The sequence below is a fragment of the Lepisma saccharinum genome, chromosome 26, assembly GCF_977018435.1.
Source record: "Lepisma saccharinum chromosome 26, izLepSacc3.1, whole genome shotgun sequence".
NCBI lineage: Eukaryota > Metazoa > Arthropoda > Insecta > Zygentoma > Lepismatidae > Lepisma > Lepisma saccharinum.
Window position 1 is genome coordinate 3710902 of NC_139254.1, and position 26959 is coordinate 3737860.

At 42.0% G+C, this 26959-nt stretch overlaps 1 protein-coding gene across 17 annotated transcripts in view; it reads left to right on the forward strand.

Moving 5' to 3' along the window:
* The window catches only part of heph (polypyrimidine tract-binding protein 1 heph), a 1248713-nt gene that overhangs the window by 1174212 nt on the left and 47542 nt on the right, over nucleotides 1-26959 (forward strand). For all 17 annotated transcript variants that reach the window (XM_083112799.1, XM_083112794.1, XM_083112804.1 and 14 more), the window contains one exon: nucleotides 5890-5941. In XM_083112799.1, the coding sequence (XP_082968925.1) occupies nucleotides 5890-5941 (52 nt within the window). The remainder of the gene's footprint in view (nucleotides 1-5889; nucleotides 5942-26959) is intronic.

The following is a 26959-nucleotide window of genomic DNA, read 5'->3' on the forward strand; positions in this document are numbered from 1 at the left end:
AACAGCCCTAAACCCAGCCGCCTTACATAACAACGTAGGAATTACTAGAATTCTTTGAAAATAATGCGTGTAAGGGGATTACAAGGGATAAGTTTGCTGCTTTCAACTTTTTCGGGTAATCGATTTTCGCAAAGTGTGAGCAGCTGGATGTGCTCAACACCACACCCACGTTACTAAGTGACATACACACTCTCTCCCTCACTCACTCACTCATTCACACACAGAGAAATTGATATTCTTGCCATGTTCTAAATGTTTTGAAAATTTATCGTGTAAAAACACTGTTCGGGGGGGGGTCTATCCCTGCCGCGCTTTTGCAGAGAATTTAACGGGAAATTTTCCACCTAAAGTAATCGAACCTGGATCGTTCGGCGTGTGGCCGCCCCCTATCGCATCATTCACATAGGTTTAATAATAACTTGCATCAGGAACGACCCTTTATTTCCACCCCTTGAACCATGACACCTTGAATGAATCCGAGCGGCAAAGAAACAATGCAACAGCAAGGGGTGTCAGCATCCTCGGTGCATCCAGCCTGCATCACGAAATTCGAAGAATGTGGAGTGACACTGAATGAGGTGTTCATCGTTGTTGAACGCTGTACTCCCAGGCGATCAAAAAGACCTGTTTTGGGACTCAATCCTAGCTAAGAATATCATTCAGTAGTTAAAAGCATGGCCTCCAACAGTGTAAGAACGCGGCAATATTTCATGATTTATAACCATTAATTTATTATAAGCGTCTAAAAGCCCTAAAATTGGGTTTATAAAGTCCTAAATCCCTCTTGTTTTAACACCTGAGGATCCGTTCCTTCTTATTACAGTCACTATAGGACCTTAGTGGAAAATTAAAGTCCGGCCGTCACACCAACCGGTGTCCATTCACAGCGCAGAGCTGTTATTTTGACAAATCCTGTTTCCCTGCTGGCTGTTCCCCGATGGCGCAGTGGTAGCGTCGTCGCCTTGTAATCAAGGGATCCCGGGTTCGATACCCGGTGAAGGCACAGTGGTTCGGATTCCACTTTAAACTGTAGGTCCAGTCCCGATTAGCTTAATTGTGCATAAAGTGGACTTAAAACACTAAATCAACCAACCAACCCTGCTGGCTGCTTCTTGCCCAAGCATTAGGCCTAATTGGTTTTTTGACCGCGAGTTCCTTCGTAGGTAAACGCGGCAACAGAAGGTCACTGCCATAAAGGTGGTCTCCGCGCCGGATCCTAGGCCGAGCAGGCTATAGTTTCGGTACACCTTTTGAATTCCGTCAATAGGAGTTCTTCCTTCTTTATCGAGGACCGTATGGAGTTCATATCGGCTTTTTTTTTCTTCGAAAAGTTGCACGGGGGGAGGGGGTCGTCCTGGGTCACTTGCGGTCGAGAGGCTACCCAGTCGAAGCATTGTAAAAGTTGCAATAAGTGCAAACAAAACAACGCTGAAAGAGAACCGCCTGCTTGATAAAAGCCCCATTGATCGGGTTTGCATTGAGGTGATGCACTGTTTGCCCTGCCCTCCCGTGGGAAATCTTCACTTTTATACCCGAGGTCTGTTTGCTCATGGCCCGGGCATGGAGTTCTCCTCCCTCCTGCACCCCCTCGAGGTTCGCGGAAGGTGCTGCGAGTTTCCTTCTTGAAGGAATATGTTGTTGGAGGAGAGGGGAGGCACTCCCCTGCAGTGATTGACTTTTCCTTCCTCTCCTCGACTCAGAATAACATTCCTTGTATTGATGGATGTAGGGGGAAATGCCATACGGGTGTAAGAAGGGGCAGCAGACATTTACACCATAACTTTGAACCACATGGCAACATTTTAACAAGGTAATGTTTGGCACGAACCTGTACTTCCTCTTCCTCAAGATTTCACATCAATAAGGTGGAGAAGATTTAGGTTAAAACATGACGAAAGGTTTAAAAATAATCAATTCCGGATAAAAAATATTGAAAAAAATCCGCATCATCTGAAATGTCTGGATATCAGTGTGTGTGCATTATCCGGACAGTTTTGTCGTTTATCCTTTCCTCGTGTTATGATCGATTTTTCGACCATCGAAATGAAGGTGTTACTCGTATTTTGGTCGATATTTCGACCATGCTGCTGATTTCAAAATTCCTGTTTTTTGTTTTTTTCTGTTCTTGTCGGAAACACTTTCAATGGGTTAAACGAAGCTTTGGCACGTCATGTGGATGCACACTCCCCCCTCCCCCGACTTACGTATGGAGGATGGCGCGAATTTTAAATTCGTACACTTATTTGACAAAAAAATTTATAACTCTTAGACTATTTGACCAATCTACTTCGGGTAACTTTTTTTTTTTGCAGCTAAAACATCAGGACATGCAACCGTGCAGAAATCCAAACGCCAAAGCCAATAAGAGGGGTTGGGTGGGCCGCGACCCTCAACTTTGTCAATGAAAAAATGGGGAGTTTGCTCCCTCTTGCCCCGCTATTTTGGCAAGGGGACGCAAATTTAGCCTTATTTTCAATGAATGGTCCCTATCTCAACCGAATGAAAGTAATTTCATGTTCCTGGGTGCATTACATTGTCGAATATATGAAACAAACTCCCCATTTTTATGATTACTTTCTGACGACACCCTCAGCAGAGTAAAGGTTATCCGTTTCATGGTCTATCCACGTGGTCTTCTATTCGTCATTTTCATTTGACTGTACGGATTTTCTGCAAACCTTTCATGAAATCTGTTCTATCCGGATATGTGTTATCCAGATCTTGTGGACATCCCTAGTCAAAAGTTTCAAATCAAGGGAAACAGTTGCCCTATGCATCCTTCGATGGTGCTGCAAGCTTGAGGAAGCGAAAACAGTGAACTTTTTGCTTCGATTTTGTCACACTAGGCTCTTCGCGACCATCAGAGTAAGTGCTTCCATTGCTGGGATGGGTGATCTTGGAGTCAAGAGTTTTTCCGGTCTTGTCGCATAAAGTGGCTGTGGTATCCCTAGGGGGTAAAGGCAGTCGGAGCATGGTGCTGATAACATCACCTCGAGAATGCGTGGTGTCTACTCCACACTACGTATATGTGCCTGCATGGCATAGTGCAATGTGCACGGGGAACTATCATTCTCTCTGGGCCATGTGTCGTGGACTCCGTAGTTCTTCACGGTTTTAGGACCTTCGCCAGATTTCTAAGGAAGTCTCCTTCGAGCTAGTGTCGATGCTAAAGAGGCCTCCTTGTGCCTCCAGTTTATATGTGTATATATAAGAAATTGATTTAGTATACAGGTTGACCATAAATTCTGGAACCAATGGGAGAAAATGAACACATTTTCTTAATGCAAAACGTGCTCCGCCAGTCCAAATATGCTTCTTTGAACTCTCTTAGAGAAGGACCCTGAACAACCATTGTAGTGTTTACCGTTCACGGGAGATGGTCCAGATAGCAGATTTTCACAGCATACTCCTCGGAGTTCAAAATTCCTCCTCTCATCCACAAAGAAGAATTATATGCACCCGGTCTTCTTTCGTTAGCGCCATTGTTCACGGGTTATCAGAAGACAATCCTTTTTGGTAGTCCTGTATAATCAATCATATCATTATCATTTGCGGGCCCTCTTCTAAAAAAAAAATTTTTTTGCGCGCTGGAGCAGAGTTGGCAACGATGCTCACGCCTTCTGGAATACTTGATGGTGAAGATGTAATCATGCGCACTGCTCCTTGTAGGGAAAATGGCCTCCCTTTCAAGGGGGTTAAAATACACACGTTAAAGTTTCCGGTTCCCTCCCCTCCCCCTCCTCCGCGAGCGCCTATTTCCTGAGCATCGACTCGGGATCGGGGAAAGGGGGGCAGTCGCATCCATAAAGGCGATTGTGTCTGGGCCAGGATGCAGCCTCCTTATCAACAAACGGGGCCAACCGGGGTGATTTATTTTCATTAGGCGCCTCCAGGTGGTGCCACCGTCTTGTTACCGCGAGAGATGGAGAATGTCCTTTGGGGGTCTTTAGTTCCCGAAATGATCTTCCGTGCGATCTCTGTGCCCTTTTTCTCCTAGTTTTTTATCTTCCGGCGGTGATTGACCAAAGACAACGGTCACCCGAATCTTACGGTAATGGTCGAGTGCTCAGAATGTTGTAATGCCAGCCTCTCCACGTTTCCGCCAGCGGAACGTTCTTTTCTCCTCGTACGAAGGCATACAAGCTGAGTTTCGTGGTAGTCTACTCTAATTCCTCCAGCCGGCCCCCGTGGCGGAGTGGTTAGCACGTCACGCTACGACGCTAGGGGTCCCGGGTTCGAATCCCGGCATGGGCAAGGATGTTTGTGAGTGTCAATTCATCATGTCATCACTCATCTCCATCTTCGTAAGTAAAATAAAGCAAATGAAAATAATAAAATAATCTAATTCCTCCAGAAAATACCGGAGTCGCTACTGACCGGGAATTATGCGTGGATTTTTGGCTCCGGGAATTATATACTTGAATTGTTCTCCATGAACTTGAAAGATTGCAACTGTTATTAATTCCAAATCCCATTGAATTTATACATATTTGTAAATGCCCTGAGGTAAATTTTTCTCAATTTAGCTTCTATTTTATCCAGGAAGGAAAAAGGAAAGAAAGTATCTCAATCAGTTTCCTTTGTTAGTATCCTTTGCAGAACAATCTGACATGGAAATTTATTGCATAAAGGTGATTACGTAAATTTGAGTTTGAAATTCTTATTAATCTACGAATAACGTCCCGTAACATATGTGACTTGTGTTTGTAGATGTACATGTATGTGAAATGGTAAATGTAACTCCGCACCGCAAATAGAGCATTCCGTGACATTCGCTACGAGACTGGGCGGAAAGCTGCCCGGCGCCGCTTGCCGCAGTGTCTCGTAGCGAATGTCACGGAATGCTCTGTATATTAAATACATATACCTTCTAATTGAATTGAATTAGAATTTTTGGATACATTGGAATCACATAAACCCTTCATAATGTTAATATACAAGTATTTGTGTGTGTATGTACGTGTGTGTGGGGTTTGAGAGGTGGTAATACGTAATGTTTGAAATAAAGAAAACATCTGCTTGTGCCCATGAATTTTTGGAAAGTTCGCCTTGAAAACCGGGAATTATACTTTAATTTTATCATGGTCATGTAGAGGCAGGCCACCCTGAATACCTATGGCCGATATTCTTACTGTGATATGCACTGATGTTTTGTTATTTAGCGTCGCTTTTATTCCACTTTTGGCTAATCACAACGATGCAGATGAGTGATATGAACCGAAAATGTGTCAGTTGATGTTAAGGGCTGTGGAAATAAGTCATGGCAACTGTATTTTTTTTTCTTAAAGTAGAACGGTGGTTCCACAATATGATCGTGTGTCCCGGAGAACGTGACACTTGTAGTAGGTGAACACATCACTAGATGGCAGTGTGACGAACGGTTACCGTACAAAGGGCAGTGGCAATTCATTGAGTCAACCGCTGTGCCACGGCGTAAACAGCGTTTGTGTGTTTGTTCGTTCCTCGGGGAAGGAATGCCAGAAAATGCCACAAGGAGCTGGTGGATGCTGTGGGGAATAGTGTCCTACCATAGCATGTGCCTCTGTTGTTCCTGTAATGCTAATGTATGACTTCTGACTTGTAAACACATGTTGAACGATGCTACCTTTAACGATGTACTCTATCCTACACAGAGTACACATGATCTGCATTGTTCCTACATTCCACAGTACCATCCACTTCCCCCTTCAATGTCTATATGTAATTTTTGTGCCGGAAAAAATAGTTGCCGCAAATTATGCCCCAACCCTCGTATTAACACATTAAGTGTGCAACGTGTATTGTCTTTGGCGAGTTTTGAAACAATTTTATAGTATTATTTTAGAAGTAGTTCATAATAATTTTTGAACGTTTTAAGTAATTTAATATTTTGTGTTTTATTCTTTGCAGATATTCTCGAGAATGGGAAAAGTATTGAAAATCGTCACCTTTACCAAAAACAGTAAGTACTTAGACAATTGCTTTATTTTTAAAAAAATTTTGAAGAGGGTTGTATGTCGACCAGGCGACCTGTATTTTCTACCCCTTATATTCGTTCACCAAAATGATCTTGCAGGAAACCATTCGTAATCCCCAAAATTGGCGAGCAAGAAGTTTGTCTCCTTTTCGAATCCCATTACAGCCAACTTGCCATGACGTAACCTGTTCGTCCCTTCGTCGACGAAACCGAAATCCTCCGAACAGGACCGCGGCTCTTGTACCGAAAATTTCCGATCAAATTAATTTCGAAAGAAAACCATTGGGCTCGGTTATCGTCATAAATTATTCCGCCTGACGTCTAGGCGTTCTCCGCCGAAAGCGAAGTTTGTGCGTGCTAGGGAAGTTTTGTGTCGAGAAGGACCATCTGTCTTTCGGGGCGACTGGATGGATCGGGGGGGGGGGGCGGTTTCCAGCTCCTCGCGCGTCGGTTAGGGGGAGACTGAATATTCTCCATCAGTCCGTATGAATATTAATCTGCGGAACATTGGATATGGACTGTTTTCTTTGGACGGGGACCAAAGTTTCTGTCCCGGGTTTTTCCTGGAATTGAAATTCCCTCGGGATGGGATTTTTCCCGAAGAGGCTTAGCCCCAATCTTTTTCCCCCCTCTTTATTCTTGGATATTTTTATCCGCGCTTCACTTACTCCCATCCATGTTAAAAAGGAGAAGGGGTGGCTTTCATCCACCAATGGAACAAGTTCTTCCCATCTCTTCGTAATATCAACGGGATTGTCCATAATTACCAACTTTTTCAGTCCCGTCTTGAAATTCGAAATCGATTCTAGAGGCAGTTTTTATCTTTGAATTCCCACGACAGAGTGGTTTGCAGTACTGAAATGCTTATGTACAGCCACGAACACTTCTTGGGTTCCCCATTAACTCGCAGTGGAGTCATTACAACCCAGAAGTGTCCGTGACTGTACACTTCTGTTCAGATAAAGTGGCACATATCTGAACTGTCCAGGTTTGTAAAACAAAACGTGCCACTTTATTTGAACACGAGTGTACAGCACATTTCGCCTAAAGTGTGAATCGGTTGCACTTTATAATGAAATGGTCGTTACAGAAGGTAATTAGTGAGAAACATTGTTTGGCGTAACATTCCTACCTATTATAACCTGGTTCTAATGCAATTACATATTTTTCCTTAGTATGTAACCAAAGTTGTGACAATTTCGTCGAAGTACCACATTAGGAATGATATACATGAATTTCTTATTTACGTACAGAGAGACTTTGTCCCCCCCCCTCTCTCTCTCTCTCTCTCTCTCTCTCTCTCTCTGAAAGAAAGAAGGAAAGAAAGCTTCTTTCTCTCAGAGAGATAGAGGAAGAAGAGAGAAAGAAAAGGAGAATCTTTCTGAGAGAGTTCTCTCTCTCTCTCTCTCTCTCTCTCTCTCTCTCTCTCTCTCATTCTTTCCGTAATGTATGATTTTCTGCCACTTGTTTCTATTCGCGACGATGAGTTTGAGTGATGATTAGGAAATTCATGAAATGGATGAAGGGAGTTACTCACTCACACGCATACCCAGGCCGGGATTCGAACTCGGGACCGCTGGCGTCGTATCGAGCTTTGTTGACCACAACGCCGCGGCGGTTACGCAGAAAGCGTGGAAAAGAAGATTCCTCCCTAGTTGATAGGTAACCGCTTCTTTAAAATTTCCTCTCCTGTTTTGCAGAAGAAATTTGGTTTCGTTGTTGAAAAGTCGAGGTAGGCATGCGTTGTCTCTATTTTACCAGGAATATACTTCGGAATGTACCATAAATAACAAACGTTTTGAAACTTAGCTTTTTTAGATTTAACTATATATTTCACCATATTTGGTGCTTGCTTATTTATGTACATGTTTCGCCAGTTTTATAAAAATCCATACTCTAATTCTAAAGCCGTCTAATTGGTAATCCCTTCAACCACACGTTGCAATGGCATCACTGCTATTGATAATATTCCTTACGCAGTCAGAACAAAAACAAAAAGAATTACCTGGCAACACTGAATTCCACTGTAAACAGACTGCGAGAAATCCGGCAGTGTTGCTAGGGACAAGTAATTATAGGAATGAACGTTAAGTTCGCAACCTTGCATGTGATTCGTACTAGTACCGGGAATGACCATAAACGCGTGCTTTCCTGGTTTTTCGTTCACCAGTCCTGGTAACCCTTGTCCACACCTGACAAGGAAGGGAAAATGAGCATGTTGTGTAAACAGCAGAATTTGCAAATGCCCTTGAACGATGAATTTGGCCATGTGATTCAGCGATTGTATTATCCTACTGAAGTTCGGTGATGCCTGTCCTCCAACCCCTTCAAGTGTTGCCACATGTGAAATTTGCATCGGTGTCGGGCAAATATGCACTAGGGCCTCCCCGATGCCGTACTGGTAACGTCGTTGCCTTGTAGTCGAGGGGTCCCGGGTTCGATACCCGGTGAAGGCACATGGCATAGTGGTTCGGATCCCACTTTAAACTGTAGGTCCAGTCCCGATTAGCCGTTCTGTGCATAAAGTAGACTTTAAAAAACAATTCAGAATCGCGAGATGTGGAAAATCGGACCCGTGCCCCGTTCATCAAAGGGCAATACGTTTCAGTAGCTCTAGCAGCTTGGATTTGTCAGTAAAATATTTTAGGTTGGAGCTACGTTTTGGGTTCAGGAATTCCTCCAGGGGATATCAATAAATTAAAGCCACCTCCTGCATATGCACCGTGTCATGAAAGCTCGCAGGGAAATGTGGAGGTGATGTGATGTGACACTCAGATCCTCAAATACTAGCTGGCTTCCCGCAATGCTTTATGTGGGTTGCCTAATTCTCGGACGAAAGCAGAATTTCCTTTTGGACAGTTGCCGTTGAAGTCTGCTCATCGCCTTCAAGTTAGGCAACACAGAACGAATCGGGGAAGGAAGTATTTCAGGATCTTTATTGCGGATGACAGTACCTATTTATTAGAGGCTTTATGAACCCCAGTCCCACTTTATGCAGGGACTATTGCTTCAAGACGAACATAAACCCCTGCCTTCGTAGAGCGTTGCGCTGACCACTCCTCCACGGAGGTCGAGAGCCGCTGGGCCTCCGCGGTCTGGTAATTACACACAAGAAATGTGTATTTTCTTTATTTTCCATTACTTTTCTTGCTCTTAGGCTAATCGTGACGATGAAGTAACAATGATTAGATGTAACGGATGAAGGGAGACATACAAAGGAACTTCATGCCAAGTCCGGGACTCGAATTGGGAACCTTCCGCTGCGAGATCGTAAGTCGTGCTCGGCCAGTGAGGTAACAAGTTATCTTGCTGCGCAGAAATAATGGTTTTTCAATAAGTATTTTGTTTCAGTGTATGGCAACATTGACCACAGCCCGTTCGGATCATCTGACAGGACGTGCGCTATGTAAGCAGCTGCATTTTCAGTTTTTCTGGCTCGTACATTACCTTCAATACACGATGCGTTGGCTATTTTGATAGGGGAGGGGGCGAAAATGCTAGCCGCAGCAGGACCCACTCCCCTAGCCTTAATGCTCGTAGGTTAATTGCAAGCGACCCCGTCGTGTGTCCATTGTCGGCGTCCAGTTTTCCGATGGCGTTATGGCAGGGTGTATACTTATCGGCAAAGTGGCCTCTTTCGTTCCGGGACATTATCCCGGAGTAATTGCCTCGGGCTGAGGATTGGCCCTGCAAATCAGCCGCCGGCGGTTGGGGCGCTCGTTCGAAACTGGAGCCCGTGACCGGCGCAAATGACTTGGCGTTTCGCATTCTAACAGGTCGTTGGGCCGCTTCAGTTTTCGTTCTGTCGTTTGCGAAGCACCCGTTTCGAGAATTGTTCACCATTTTCCTCCTTCTTTGGAGTTCCCTTATATGTTACCCGTGTGCCGAACTCCGTGCCGGAGTGGTTAGCACGGCGCACTGCGCTCCGGAGGTCCCTGGCTCAAAACCCGCACTGGGCGTTTTTTTTTGTAAGTATCCCTTCGTCAATGTCATCACAGGGGCATAACACGAGAAGTGTTCCTACTCAATGTAAATGACAAAACTGATCTGAGAATTAGAACTTTTAAACAATGCAATAAGGTTTAAATGTTTGCGTGAATGCATATAATTTACATATTTCACCAACGAACATTATTAGCATCTGTGGTCTGTATGCTTCACAGATAAATTAAGTCAACTTTTGCAACATTTTTGTAGCGTCGCACACGTAACACGTCGTTAATGGTTTTCACGCATTCAGGCTATGTCATCACTGGACGTCGCATTTTAGGTTTTTAACCTATTTTTTCCTTGACAGGTATGTAAGAAATAACAAGTTATGTCAGCGTTTCGTTATAGACTGATGAAGTCTATAGTGCCTAAAAACCTATTTTGCTTCTTAGAACCTATTTTAGGTTTATGCGCCTAAATCAAGCCTTTTTTAAGTTCTTTTTTTATATTTTTAAAGGTTTTACAGGATTTTCATGTCATACAGAGGCATTTGCTTTGTTTGGTCACGAAAACATTCAATAACGTATTTGGAACGTACTCTCTGTCGATTTCCTTCCTCCAAGTCCATGGTAATTTTTCAAAGTTCTAAAGAAAGCAAAATGTCTGGTGCCACTGTTACCTGTACAATCCAAAGTGGTCTGATCTGTGTGGTCTTGCTCACTTTCGCGTCACTTCGGTGCTTTGTGGCATTCACGCCTTGCAAACTAACATTTCAAGCGTCGTCGCCTTGTAATCAAGCGGTCCCAATGGAGGTACATAGTAGTTCGGAATCTACTTTAAACTGTAGGTCCAGTCCCGGTTAGCCTTACTGTGCACAAAGTGGACTTAAAACACCAACCCAGCATATACCATAATCCCTACAGACAAGATTGCGGAGTTTGACTGGATAACATGGGAAAAGATTGTTGCCTAAATATACAGCGAAGAGTGGATTTCAATAGCAAATTTCCAATGGTAAGTTCTGCCATCGCCGTAGGGTTAGGCAACCCACATAACGTTAAGCAAGATAGTGCCTCTTTCAGGATATAGGTGTCCCATTTTCATTGCCGGTGACTATACCTAATCAGCATTTTTCAGGAATTTTGAACTATTTTGATTTTTTAAAATCTACTTCAGGATTTTTAGGGCCTATTTTAGGATTTTTAGAGCCTATTTTAGGAACGTAAGAGCACACTTTTTAGAACCTAAAAATCCTAGGTCTAGTCATCACACTCACGTTTTTCAATATTAATTGTGACTAGACACTCCAAAGTGCTTCATAATTCAATTAAATCAGTTCATAATGAATATTGAATATTTTAATCCAACCTCGTGTCTAGAACTTTATATTTTGTGTGTGAAATGTCACACACGTAACGCTGGAATGCCCCCATATCTTCACGATTAGCTAAAAGTGGCGGGAAAGCGAAGTAAAATGAACCAAATCAATCCGTTAATAACCTGTCGAGCATGCTACCGAGAAGGCCTGTTGCGTTCAAAATGTCGTCACGATGAAAAATTTCCCCCAATCTCGCCACCAGCAAATCCAGTGTGTTGGTACCCAACCATTCACGATCCACTGAAAGCACATTGCAAAATCTCTGCATAACTCGTTGCTTGTTCAATCCTTTTCACCCAGGGCCCGGATTTTGACGACCTCCAAATCTTGAAAAATGACCTTTAAAATGACAACAAGAATCCTGTAAAATTACCTAAAATCTTTGAAAAATGACCCAAAAGATCTGCTTATTGAAAATAGTATATATATTCCAAGAAAAACAATTTAACAATTGCTTATTCGCCTTGGTGTGTTGTACGGACTGTGAATAAGAAACTCGACAATGTTGCATTTCTAGATTTTCAGACAGGCTTTGTTGCGCTGGTAGTTAAACACAGAGTAAGTACCGCAAGATAACATTCAGACAAGACAGAAATTGTTGGAACTTCTTATGTTTCAGCATGCAATGACACAAATGTTTTAAAAAAATTACCCCAAAACATTACAGTTCTTCAACCTGAGGAAGGTGTTCAGGATTTCTGTACTAGTTAGCAATGTCTACGTTGCACCAGTTAAAAGCTGAAATGTCAACAAAATCCGTGCCCGTCAGTGATAAGCTAGGGAGCGAAAGTTGATGACCTTAAAAAATATAGGTATATGACCTATAGATTGTGCTAAAAAATAGGAAAACTAATATAATTGAAACGAAAAGGAAATTAAACAAAATGCAATCTTGCAAAAAAAAAAAAAAAAAAGGGGGGGGGGACCAACCTGGTGGTTTCCCCCTACATAACAGAGACTGTCATCAGTTCAGCATTTCATTTGCTCGTAAATTACAATCTTGCGAGATATACAGGGAGGTTATTTCAGTCGTTCACCGCCAGAGTGACGGCCGTTCGGCGGGCTCTTCATGCAACAGGTCCCGGCAAATTGCGTTCAGGAAGTCCGTAACAGAAACCGCTTGTTTTGTAATGTTTCCACTTTTCACAATTACAGTTACAATTACAATTGAAATAAGCACGTACCTTGTCGCAAGGATGCTGGAAAAGGTGTCCTCCCAAATACAAATATTTTGGCACCTTATTTCTGACATCTAATCTTAGATTAGACATCGCTACGTTATCCTCAGTTGACAGAAATGGAAGACAGCATCCCGGCGCATAAAGCAAACCGAAAGCGTAAAATGATATTTAAAAGTAATAATAATGATGATCACTAACCTCCTGAGATGTTGAAAATGACCTCCTTTAACAGCAATACAACACGTTTCTTAGGTTCAAGAGATCCTGTCTCTCGTAATTGCCTGACCACTTTTCTGCAAGAATTCGTTTTCACGTAATTATCGTACATAAAAACTCTCTGTTCAAGACTATATTTGTTTAACGACATAAGTAATGAATGAATAACAATTAACACACAATAAAGCACTGGCCATGAGTAGCACATTACAATAACACAGTGTACTGTTGAACGCAAACAGAATTGAACATGAACGAACACTGACGTCTGGTAGCCGACAGTGTTGCTAACCATTTTTCAGCAATGTCCCTACAGACGTAGTCAAAATGTCCCTACAACTGACCAAATGTCCCTACGCCAAGTAAAGTAACTAAAAAAACAACACCTCATTAGCATGCAAAACAGAAGATAAAATATACACATTTACTTACCAAATCTTTCTGCTCGGTGCTTCCACAATTAATGAAGGAGCGAATTTACAATACATGACCCCTCCCCGATTTTTGTAATATTTTGCATACTCACTAATTGAGGCCTCCTAATCACGAATTTCAAGTTAAGATTTGGGGGGTCACGTGTAGAAATTGCAAAATAAGTGAAATTGAGTGGTCCGCGATCGGCACGATTGCTTATTATTTACCGGAAGATTTTGTGTTTCCAATACTTAAAAAACGAAATATACATTCCTGATATTACTACGACCCCAAATTTTAACTATGTTTGCCTATCCTAACCTAACCTAACCGTACCTGAATGGTTCGTGGGGCTATCCGTCAATGGTTTGTTGGGCTACCCGTGCATGTTTTTTTCGAGCCCAAATTTTAACTATGTTTGCCTAACCTAACTTAACCTAAACTTACCGAGAATGGTCAGTGGGGCTATTCCTGAATGGTTTTGCGGTAATTGTGATTACGAACCGATAAAAAATATTATTTTCGTAGCACTTTAACGGGAAACGTTCATCATCGAAGACGCTATTTTCGTATCCTGCAATTTTATGATTGATGTACTGTTGCCAAATTTACCCGTAATCAAATCAGTTCTTCTACATCGTGATTGTCGCTGTCACATGTAAGCACGTTCTTTGGGCAATATACTGAAATCCATAAGTTTATTAATTAGCCCACAGCCATCCTCCTGCACACTCCACCTAACAATCTGTACAACATTAACAACTTTTTTACTGTTCTCTTCCGCCATTCTTACACGATCCATGCTCTCCAAGTATGAAATCAACAGTGTGGCAACGCTGTAGACAGCGTAACTAATTTTAATTTGTTCATATCAACAAATATGGCTACCATACTTGTATACGGAGAATCATTGCGAGAATTGAAAAGCTTATTTTACAACTTCTGCACGTTAATGAACATTTTTTCCCCCTCACCCCAACATGTTAACTTGAGATAAATAATCACGAATAATTATTTCGTGAGTATAAGACGTAGCATAGAAATTACAGAAGGGTCCGGTATTGTAAATTCTTGCCTTAATGAATAATAGGGGTGTGCTGGACAGAATTTTTTGGGTCGGGACGGGATCGGGACGGTAATTTTTTTAAATCCCGACATTCGGGACTGAAAAATTTGCAATTTCCCGACCAAGTCGGAAAATTTTCTGGACGGGAAATGTTCGAAATTTCCCGAAGCACTGGAAATCTCGAATTTTACAAGTCATTTTCACTTTAAGTGATCGTTTTTGCATTTCTAGAATAAAAACTTACAACTTTCGATAAGTTCCAGAAACTTACAAGGCAGAAAACGTCGAGAATTAACGACTTTTTAAAGTAAAGAATCCAGCACACCCCTAATGAATAACGTTGAGTCGTTTACTGTTGATTATGTTATTTGAAGTCATACATGCTGCTGCTGTGAAGAGATGGATGTTGGTTGGTGATGCTGTATTTCCTGCATTCTTTAACAATTTTGGTCCCATTTTATTTCCCTTTTTTGTTTTTGTATCACTTAACATTGAAAATATTCTTTCCGTTTCCGCGTTAGAATGCGGCAATGTTAGCACTATTTTCGCGAGAGTGGAAATGTTTTCAAAAAGGAACTTGCCTTGAAAGTTTTTGGTAACCGATAACATGTTCCAAAATTCTGATGGAGATCTGTTAGTTAGTTCTTTTTTCTCCTCCTCGCTAAAGTATCCAGATAAACTAATTCATAAAATGTAATTTACCAAGATTGAAAAAAGTACCTACGTTTTCCCTCATTTGGCAAAATCTGTCCCTACGTTCCTACGCGGGCGAAATTTAGTGAAAAGTCCCTATGCGTAGGGACATGTCCCTACGGTTGGCATCACTGCCGACACGTGCAGTATGAAGCGCCCTCGGGGCTGACAACTCACCCAACCCCCGATAAGCTGCAGGCACTGTCGCGACAACTGAGAATAAAGTAGCGATGACTAATCTAAGATTAGATGTCAGAAATAAGGTGCCAGAAATATTTGTAATTGCGAGGGCACCTTTTCCTGCAATCCTTGCAACAAGTTACGTGCTTATTTCAATTGTAATTGTAACTGTAATTGTGAAAAGTGGAAACATTACAAAACAAGCAGTTTCTGTTACGGACTTCCTGAACGCAATTTGCCGGGACCTGTTGCATGAAGAGCCCGCCGAACGGCCGTCACTCTGGCGGTGAACGACTGAAATAACCTCCCTGTATATAGGCCTATGTTCACCTTGGATAAAGACTCAGCAATATTACCAAAATGAAAGAAGTGACAAAATAGGACGAAACAATACACCTAATATTGCAAAAAATGCCGAAACTCGGGGGGGAAATGACCTACAACCTGAAAATTGGCAAAAAAATGCACTTTAAAATTACCTTTATTGGGTTCTAGACGAAGTGTAATATTATGTATATTAAATGGGCATCGTGTCAGAGATATCAGAAAAAAGATGACATTTCATCAACTTCCGCTCCCTAGTGATAACAGTCACAGATTATAAGTATACGTAGATGGTGCAGTAATGCGTTAAATAAAGCACATCTCATGAGGTACCACGCTTGCCCTCCAGAATGCGCTGGAGGTGTGGACTGGTTGTGATAAAACAAGACAAAAGAACATCATCCGAAATATCCTTGGCATCGTTTTACGGGTGGAACATGTTAGTTTTTAGCTACTGGATGAAACAGTAGCAGTATAAGAGAAAAGTATTTTGAACTTTAGGTTATAACTGGCCAAGAAAAGGTAGCATGGATAGATACTAGGAGTTCTATCTTAGTGGCGCGTTTCCGTGACGTAAACAAGCAAGAAATTCCTATCGACGATGCAACGTTCCCCTTATCGCAATATAGGAATTTCTCGATTAATATTCTATACTTCACGGCGAGGGAACTGCATTTTCTGCGCGATAACGTGCAAGTCGTTTCATGAATGTCAAGTTTTCTCTTCTGGGTTTGATAACATTCCGGTAGCGAAACTTGTACCTTAGAAAATTCTCTTCTGACGTCAGTTCCATGCTGGGAAATGTCTGATTTGAATAACGTCTGGTGAAGGTGTATGTTCTTATGTGACGTCACTTTCACTTTTGGCTAACCGCAACAATGACGAAGGGACGTACTGACTTAGATATATGAACGCTGACAGTTTAACAATTGGGAACCCAATAGAAAAATAAGTGGGTGTTTCGATTTTATAAAAGGAGTTACAAGCGGGTTACCCGAGCTGTGTTCCTGGTTGCAATGTGTAACTTTAAGCGGGTTGCCGGAGCTAAGTTCGGGCAGGAAAGTTTATTCCAACTTCAGATCGGGTAACGCGAATTGTTCTCGGGTATTGTTGTGTACACTATGCGGAATCCGATGCGCAGTTGTTTTTGAGATGGAGAGAGAGAGAGAGAAAGTGAGTGTGTGTGTGTAACTTAAACCTAAATTTGAATTGAAACTAATGCACACATAATTTAAAGTAAATCGTATGTTGAATCTTAGACCCCAGTTCAGCGAGCTCCCAGTCCGCCCCTGTCACAGAGGGCACATGGCTCTGGACAACATTATAACATTACATGTCTTGTAAATGAGAGAAAGGTGAATGAACACACACATATTCAAACAAACTGTACAAAACGAAATATATCTATGTATGTACTACTGTATATCCATTTAAAGAAAATAATCTCCCGCTACGGGAACATTGACTGGATCTGAAATGCACAAAAAGCCGCCAAAATCAAATGCCCGAGCACAACTCGGGCTCTCCGCTTAAGGGGTTAATAACATTGGAACTTCAAAAATTATAGGCTACATTTTATCCTCGAAAAAGGATTGAGTACAAGAAATAAGTAGCGTTGTTACAAGTGTCTTCTTAATCAACTTGCATAATTGCAAATCTAAAAGTCTCACCAACGAAACATAAATGTAATCATTAAATTTCGCGGGTTTTCTTCTATTTCTTTGGAATTTATTTATTAACAGGAACGTTGCATAGTTTGTTTACGATTCATAGATGGCGGGTAACCAGCCGTTATATGTTCAGCCAGCGTGGTGTCCAAGTCAATATTTTTGGTATGGGATATGGTAGCTGTACCTAGGCTTGCCAACCTCCCGGTATGGCTACTATTGGGGTCCCTACCAGTCGAGAAAAGTAAAGAAGTCAATAAATTATACGAGGGCTATTTTTTTTTTTCAACCTCCGATGTGGCATAAAATCAAAACCACAGTGAATAGCAAAATGGGTTTGTTGACAAGTGTGACGTACACGTATCATCTACGTTTCAAGTAATCACCGAGATGATTCAGACATTTACCGATGCACCAGCCTTCCAATACCCTCTGCAAAAAAAAGGTGCCGCCTGTCTCTTGAGCTAGGTCAGCACGGTATCCCAAAGCTCATCATTGGTGTGGAAGCGCCGTCCTCCCAACCACTTCCTCATCGCCGGGAAAAGGTGGAAGTCACTCGGCGCCAGGTCTGGAATGTAGGGAGGGTGAACAAACATTTCCCAGTGGAATTGAACAAGGTCTTGGTTGACTCATGAAGCAAGACAATGCCTGAAGGCAGCATGCCTCTCCGTTTGTTCTGGATGGCTCTGTGTAGTCTGCGCAATGTCTCAGTATGCAGCCGCATTGATTGTGGTTACCGGTGAAGCTGAAGAGTTGGCGTTGACCCAGACGCCAATCACTCTGCGTGATGTCCCGCTTCCTAGCGCTTCGCGGCCCACCTGGCGGCGCCATCGGACGTTGAAGAAACAATTGCCCTCGTATTTGTCAAGAATTTTTGCTATGAAAATGACCGATGTAATTTTTTACTTCGCTTTTGTGCTCCTTTTGGCTAATTGCGAACATGGGAATGAATGGTGGTTAGATAAGGTGGATGAAGGGACAGTCACACATAGTATGCTGGGACGACAACACAAAGATTTTACTGGCTGTGAGTCCAAACGCCAGAGCCTCGCTAGTCTGCCAAATGCAGTCCAGGATCCATAAAAAAAATATTATTATTATTAATTACTAATTTCCAACTTTACCCAAGTAGGGATCGTACAAATAAAAGTATGAGAAAATCTGAGGTAAAGGTCATGAAAAAGTCAAGAATATTGGATTTGTTATTTTGGTAGACACCCTGTACTATGCTGAATTTCGCGTTTGCCATTTCGCACAGCGGACGATTATTCCTAGTTTCTCTCTTTCAAGAGGGAGAGAGATGGCGAATGCCCCCGAGCAGATGCTCGGATCAAAGCGTTCCGTTTTCCTCTTTAATGCGACAGACGAAGGTGAATTCATTTCAAAAGGAAGATTGGATTTAAGTTGATTAAGTCATATTGTCTGTTGCCCTTTATCCTCGACTTCGTTATACAAATTAATGTTTCCAGGTAAAGACAACAGCTCGCAGTCCCTTTTCGCAGTTTGCTTTCGTCAGGCTTCTTCGGGCGTGGGTGGGGAGGGGTGGGTGCCCTTTCGGATTCATCTCCTGCGGCCCCTTACCTTTTTTCGTTCTGTGACTATCTCCTCGAAGCCAGGACGTTTTTGTTCCCGTGAATGTTTCTTTCCCCGGAGGACGTAATGATCTTTTCTGTTTTCGTACTTTGCGATGATGTAATTGGCTTAGGCTGATGCCGACGTGCGGTTGCCTGATCGCCTCTGATGTTCGTGAACGCTGCCCCCCCCCCCCCTAATCAACCCCTTTTCTTGTTCATTTAGTCTTTCCTGTTTCAAATTTCGAGCTCGACGCGACAGTTCATAACCATGGACGTCGGCACATTTTTTTCCTAGGGGGAGTCAGGCAATTTATAAAACTTGCATAATAGAAATTATTATTATTAGTACTGTTGTGATTATTATATTCTTGGAAAGTTTTTTTTCCCATTCGTTTAGTCAGATGAGTGAATAATAAAGCATAACTATTTTCTATTCTCACATTTCATACAGTACTGAAATGCATAGCTATTATATTTTGTTATTAAGTTTTACATATTTCGTTCAAGAAAATTTTAGTCATCCTGTTAATGTTTGACCCCCCACATAAAACTCCAATTTCTGGAATCTTGAAAACTGTAGAATGTAAAAACATAAACCTGGTTCCTGTATTTTTAAAACTTTTTTTAACGCAGTTTTACTTTTATTCTGACGACTTATTTCTGTTATTAACAATAAAAATAACAAGCTTTTTGCTCTTTTGTATCTTTAAATGAACTATACCTATTCCAAGGGGGGTCGACGGGCCTGTTCCCCCCCCCCCCATCCTGACGCCCATGTTCATGACTACGAAGGGTTGGGAACCACCACGAGATCTCAAGTATATCCATTGCTTTTCCTAATTTCTTCTACACCATTCTTGTGAATGGATGAATTAACATTTTTTGGTGGGCCGTCACATTTGACCGTTGTACACTCATTAGTGTATGTGAAGAAATATATTCTTAACAAAGCTGGACTTGGACTACATAGTTGTGTGGTACTTGTTCATCTGTTACCGTACTTGTCGGTATGCCTTTATTACGCAGAGCAGAAGAGCTTAAAAAACGGACGAACAATTTGAAGAACGTTGTAGGGGAATAGTTATTGTTGTTATTAAAAATTAAAAGAAATTTATGGGCTAGAAATTGCCTCGAAAGAATATATGGTAATCAAGTTGTACTCAACAAGCTTTTTAATGAACTCGGGTATTCATATTCATACATGAAATTCGCAGATTTATTCATAAAAAGAAATATTGTTCACCTGAATATAACAAACATTTAATACACTGGTAGTAATAAGGATTTTTCATTATCGGCTAAATGTATTTGTCGTATACAAATCCTATTACTTCGGTAAGGTCCTAAATATTAATGAACATGAATGAGCATCATCATCCCCCCCTCCCCCCACCATCGAGCAGCTTAACAACAACCACGAAAACTCCGAAACCACAGGAAAGACCGTCCTTAACCAAAACTCGCAGATTATCTTCACATGACCAAACTTTTGCTCTGATTGTTCCACAGAATCTAGCAGAAAGCCTGTTGGAATTAGAACACGGTGTAGTCGTCAAAACCAGTCTAGTAGCCAGACTGGCCGCCAGTCCAGCGCCAACCAGGTCATTCCTGCTGGAAATCCAGTACAGTTTGATTCGGCCTTGATCTATGCTAGTAAACTCATTTATAATTCACGAAACAACAGGGAAGGAGCAAAAATAAACTTCAGAAGTGATTGTAATAAAAAAATGGATAAAATACTGGAAAATGACCCAAAAAAGGCCGGAAAATGCAAAAAATGCAAAATGAAAACAGTGTTTTCTGATTCTAACTGAAGTGAACCTACAAATTTATCAGCATAAAACTATATTCCAATCAGAGACGTCTCGTGAACGCATACTGCGCATGCGTCAATTGTGGGAAAAAGGACAGCTTGCTCTGCGACGACATTCATGAGCATTTCTACATTCTAATTTCTTCTTATAGGAGAAGTATTTATTTTACACGAGATCGCTGAACTAACCTCATATTACATTTCTTGGATCTGAAGTGACGCACGCATCAATTATGGGAAAAGAATTATTACTTTCTTTCACTTCAGATCCAAGAAATGCTTAGTTCAGCGCTCTCGTGTAAAATAAATACTTCTATATGAAGAAATTGGAATGTAGAAATGCTCATGAATGTCGTTGCAGAGCAAGCTGTCCTTTTTCCCACAATTGACGCATGCGTTCACGAGACGCCTCTGATTCCAATAATAATATTTCTGTATCATCACTTACACATTCTACATAACTTTTTTACAAACTGTTTACTATATTCGATAGTCAGTTGTTTGTTTGTTTGTTTATGAACATGTACGTTCATAAAGTCATCATAACACAACATTGTAACTTTAGGACCCTATTTATACCAAACTATGGCGTACCATTGGTGACGTTGCAACTTTACTTGCGCAGGCAGTGGCCAAGAGCAGATAGACTGGTGTGCTGCAAATGCGGCCGCCCTGCATGCAGTATTCAGAGGGCGCCACTTGCCAGCACATGTGATCTCGTCTCGGTAGCTAGGTTGCCGCGTCTTCCCCCTGCATAATTCACCCTCCGCCAACCCTTTTGTCGCCGAGAACGCGACATCAAGGCCAATTAGGGGAGTACGCAGGGAATAACGAGGTATGGATATGTAATTCGCTTCCATTATTTTCAGACGCTTTTCTGCCTATTGCCGTTGCGCAAATTAGCTGTTGCTCGCTCGGCGAGGGCGAAATCGATTTTCATCGGTCGCCGCGTCGGGTCGGAACTCCCGTAATTAAGCCCGAGTTGCCACATGACTCCGTTTATGGAGTCGTAGGAATCGTTCGCGAACGGCTCTCTGTGGACCGTTCGCTCAGCTATTATTTATAATACAAAGCTTCTGATGTTTAAAATAATTACATTTATAAAATCCACACTTCCAGTGTGTCAAGAATCCAAATTCAGTTAATTTTACATTAATCGTGACCTTTCGGCCCCCGTGGCGGAGTGTTAAGCACACAGCGCTACGACACCAGGGGTCCCGAGTTCGAATCCCAGCCTGGGCATGGATGTTTGTGTCAATTCATCAAATCATCAGTCATCCCAATCTTCGCAAATTAGCTAAAGTGGCACAAAAAGCGAAGTAAAATAAATGAAACCAATCAATTAATCGTGACCTTGCATGTAGAGGAAAAAATAGCACGAAAGTAACTCTCACAACATGTTCGTTTTCCATGAATAATTTATTACTCTTACTATAAAAATACAAGTGTTCATAATATACACTTGAAGATCGACAGGTGTAATTTTTCAGAATTTAGGAATATCATACGAGTTTGATTTTTTTCGAAAATTGAGTCCTTTTAAGGAGTGTCAAAAGGACTAAGACTTATTGATCTGCCCTCGTACAACGCAGTAGCAGAAGCGAAAGCAGGAGATGGCCGAATCGCCTTCTTGACCCCTCCGCACTTGGATTGACACGAGTGACGTGCAAATGAGTCACGCAACTGTGCCTGCGTCATTTCCTGTCTTGATTGGCCGAGGACGTGAGGAAGGGTGCGGGGGGGGGGGGTGAGGGAGTAGCCCTTCCTCTCCGAAGATTGAGAGATTCCGTGTTGATGCAAGACTGCCAGGGCTGTACCATTCGATGTTAAGTCCACTTTTATGCTCATGTGGGGTAATAGGGAATGGGCCGATCGTTTAAAGTGGGATCCGAACCACTGTGCATTATGCCTCCAGCGGGGATCGAACTCTGTACCCCTTAATTAAAAGGTGGTAGCCTTAAAAGGTGTGGCCGCGGTGGCTCAGTCGGTAACGCGTCTGACTACCATGCTAAAGGTCCCGGGTTCGATCCCCGGCCGGTTCAAATCCGGGAACTTTTCTAACGATGGAAGCGGCCCCGGCGCCCACCCAGCGTCGAATAACATGGGTACCTGGGGGAAACCCTGGGGGGTAAAGGCGGTCAGGGGCGTGATGCTGATCACATCACCCCCACTCACGACCGGATCAAGAAAGTGTGGGGCGTTACCCCCACACCCCCTATACGCCTTCACGGCGTGGTGCTATGCACAGGGGAGCACTTTACCTTTACCTTTTAGCCTTACCAGGACGCCCTCAGGGAGGACCGCGACTTCCAAAATTCACAAAAATTCCATAGAAACAAAAATAAACCGGGAGCTTAAATATTTTCCAAAAATAAATAAATATATATATATATATATATATATATATATATATATATATATATATATATATATATATATATATACACACACACACACACACACACACAATCACAATTTAGCGTTTTCAGTCACACATTTTAAGTAACGAATTAGAATTTGTCTGCGATATCGGAAACGATTCATGTAACAAAACAATCTGGGCGGGGATTGAATACATAACTGTCGCGACTAAATTGGGACGTCTCCTTGGCTGTAGACTGAGGCAGGAGTGGACAAAACAAAACAAAACTTCAGTCGCCGGCACCTTTTTTCCCAGGAGCCATTTTTTGGGGGAGGGGGGATTTGGTGTAAGAAAGCCATGAATCCAAGTAAGATCATGCTAACACATTTTGAAATGTGATCTTGAAACTAAATTTATTAATTAATACAAGACTGGATTAATAGTAATATTCTCTTAATCTCCTAAAGAAGCCTCAACTCGTAACAGCATGAATAACATTCTAATAGGGTAAAAGAAGGGATGTTCGCCATGCTGGGAATTTCGCCGTACTTCTGGATTTTGTAATCGTACATAGAAACTATAGGTTGGAAACACTCACTGATGCCTGTAAAAAATCAAGTAACATGTGCCTTGTTTTCACTGAAAACTACAGTGTGGTGAGCGAACTAGCAAGCAAGCAGTACAGTTTGGAATGCGCAGTTGCGTCTACACAGAAGACAAAGAAAATGTGCCCAATTTCAATACTACGTTGGAAATTGTCATTTCGTGGCAGATAAGAATTATTTTTCTTCCTTTTAATTATTGATATCGTAACCTCAAACCTTAAGAATGTCGTGAAAAGATTTGCTTTGGAAAGCGTACATGTACAAATAAACATAAGTTGTTTCCTTACGACTATGCATTTGCTGGTAAATTTGACAGAGTAACATAAAATGTGTCTAGTTTCCCTTCTTACATGCGATCTTTTACACACAATGCATATGAACATTTAGGCCTATGTTTCTTAAACATGTTTGTATTGTATCTTTTTAAGCAGTTTTGTATTGTCATTTGTAGGTCTTTTACACTTTGTTGTCTGACTTATTGGCAACAACTTGTTATTTCATACACTTAAACTGAACGATAAAATGATAAATAAGTTATATGGCGAATTTCCTAGCATGTGGCGGGAATTTCGCCACTTTTTCTCATTTTAGTATTTTTAATATTACGTCATAAGTATAAGTAACACAGTATTTGTTATATTCGTCATAATCCTCTATTACTACTTTTTGTATCGTATAAATTTTGACCTCCCCCAATTCGTTTAGAAGGAAAAAAAATTAAAAGCATTTTGGTGGCGAACTTCCCCTCCTTTACCCTATATGGTCTACTCTACCATAGCGCGGCAATTTTAGAATCTGGTTAGCAACAGTGCAAAAATATATAATGGCATGTTTATTTTTCTGATTTACTGATACACGTGATACAGAAAAGAATACAAATATTAAACAGCACACACTGTAGTCGTTATTAGAAAGAAAAGTAATGAACATTTCTACAATGGCACTCTAAATTTTTCTGCCTCTGGTCTGGGCGTAATGATTACGAAAAGGTAGACATTTGTGTCAACTCAGTTTCAGCCCGCAAAATACGCTCCATTTTTTCCGTAGAGGACGCCATAGGCTTCCGCAGTGTCTGGGCTCTAGAGTAAGTTGCAGCTGATGTGGCACCGGCGTCTTGCTTGTTGAGGTCCTCTAACTGCCACTACGAGTGTCCAGGAGGTGTTTGCACTCGCCTCTGGTTCTTAACCTTGGCCGGCCTCCGAATGTTAATGGCTACATCCGCGAGCGAAGTAATACGGGCATCCGTATGCGACGCGCGTGCACCGAGTGGACGGCAGCCGTGTGCGATGAATACCCATTGCCCTGCGTTTCCAGTGACCGTGAAGCATGTTACGACGCTACGAGGAACCGTAGAGTTCTAGGCCAGTGTTGCCACAGTCTGAGGGTACAATTTAATTTTTTTCACCCAATTTTTCCCTTGCTCTAAAGCAATAATAAGAATACAAGTAATAATAACAATAAGTAGCAATAATAGTAGCAGTAGTGCTTTCGTTGGACCATCGTAATATGAAAAATGTTTATGGAATTTATTAGTTGTGAAGCCTCACTTTTATGCACAGAAAGGCTAATCGGGACTGAACCTACAGTTTAAAGTGGGATCCGAACCACTGTTCCATGTGCCTCCACAACGCCCAGGTTCGAACCTGGTCAAGCATGAATGTACAGTTGTGTTCGTTTCATCATTGATAATGGATACTAAACTGGAACCAAATATAATAACCTGAACAAATATTGAGTGTGATGTTCAAAATTCTCGAAATTTTTGTATTTATCATCAAATTTCCCTGCAAGGGAAAAATTTGCATTCATGTGGCAACACTGGTTCTGGCGTGGCGGGCCGTATTTTCTGTTCGCTGGCTTCGATGCGAGTCCTCGCGGGTGACAGGCAATCTTGCCATCTGTACTTTCCATTTCGGTTATTTCACGTCGCTTTTCTTTCACTTTTGGCTAATCGGGACGATAAAGATGAGGGATATTATGATTAAATCGATGAAGAGACGCTCGCGAAGTGTCGAATCCCGGCCTGGGTGTTCTGCGCGAATTTTCCTTTATCATATCATATTTCATCCTCATCGTCGCGATTAGCCAAAAGTAGCAGAAATGCGAGTCTATATATCAAAATTCAAATCAAATGGAATAAGGACCGACAACCAGCGTTCGTTTTGCTTCACGCTTGCTGGACCTCGCGTTGTTTCGGCCAGATTTCCCACACTGCCCTGCGCCACTAACGTCAAATTGAACGCCATTGAAGTCGTGCTGGGTAGCTTTCACAGCACCGAAAGGCTATCAGGAATTCTGCCAACGTCGCTGGTCTCTCGCAGTGTTGCCATGGCGTGTGGCGACATTTATGAGAGATTATTCAAATCAAAGTTCATTTGAACGGCGGTGACGCTTTCGTTCGAAATTAAACCCAAGGCGTCAAGGAATCCCAGTTAAGTCCTCGCAGGTTGACACATCGCAGATCTTAGCGCTCGCTCTGTGTGATGTCCCGCTGGTGCTTTGTGGGAGTGGAAACGCGCCGATTGTTGAAATCGCTTGGCTGGCTTGTCGAGGGCTTAATTTGTCATTGTATTTAAATTGTAGGATCCGGACTGTTCCCTCGAGGGTGTAGCTCAAGCGACTCTGAACAGCTGAGCTTTGGAGCTCGGATAACTGGACATGTCTTATCAGCCAGTCGAAGCTAGATGATTTTTCCATCAGGAAGTTCCGTCACAAAGTAAAGACAGATGCAAGCCTCCCTGTTGGTGTAGTGGTAACGATGTTGCCTTGTATATCCAGTGGGGACATTGCACACACCGTGTGGATTTTATTTTAGGTCCAGTCCCGGCTGGGCACAAAGTGAACTTTAACGTTATTTTTTTCCCCCCCAAAGAACATACCTCCTAAAAATTCACTTCACGTTCCATTACAGTGTTCCTGCTGGTCTGGAAAACCTTGGGAAGCCCACAGGCCCACACTTTCTTTATCATTAAAATTAAAGAAACCATTTTGTCACGGAGTCACTGCTTCCTTTGTTTATATAAGTGCAGTTATTTATTAATGACTAGCTGATTCCCCGGCGTTGCCCGGGTATTTATTTATCCCAATCTTGTATTAGTTGGAAAATAATGAATTCTAACTATAGTGTAAAATGTAATTAATTTTAAATGTGATCGTGAATGTCGCCAATTAGCTTAGCGACTCCGAAAACTATGGATTCGACACTAATCTAGGTCATTTGTGGTAATTTATTTTTCACCCCGCATGCCGGTAGGTGATGAACTTGGAGTTGAACCGCATTGGGGGTGTCACGAAAACTATTGAATCCATTCGCCTGAATGTTAGACAACCCGAGCAACACTATCGGTGTGCGGATTGCATAGAGTCACGGATGTCTGTTTGTGCGGAATTTAATATCTGTGGTTCTCTATTGTTTTTACGTCACCCCTTCCTGTGGCCCTAGGGGTGCTAGCGGTGTCTTACCCCCACAGTATTTATTTCCAGATTGCAAGTGATACGTGTACCAAGTTTGGTTGAAATTGCTCCAGGCGTTCGAGAGTTATGCCGGAACAAACAAATATACACACGCGCGCACACATCCATTTTTATATATATAGAAGA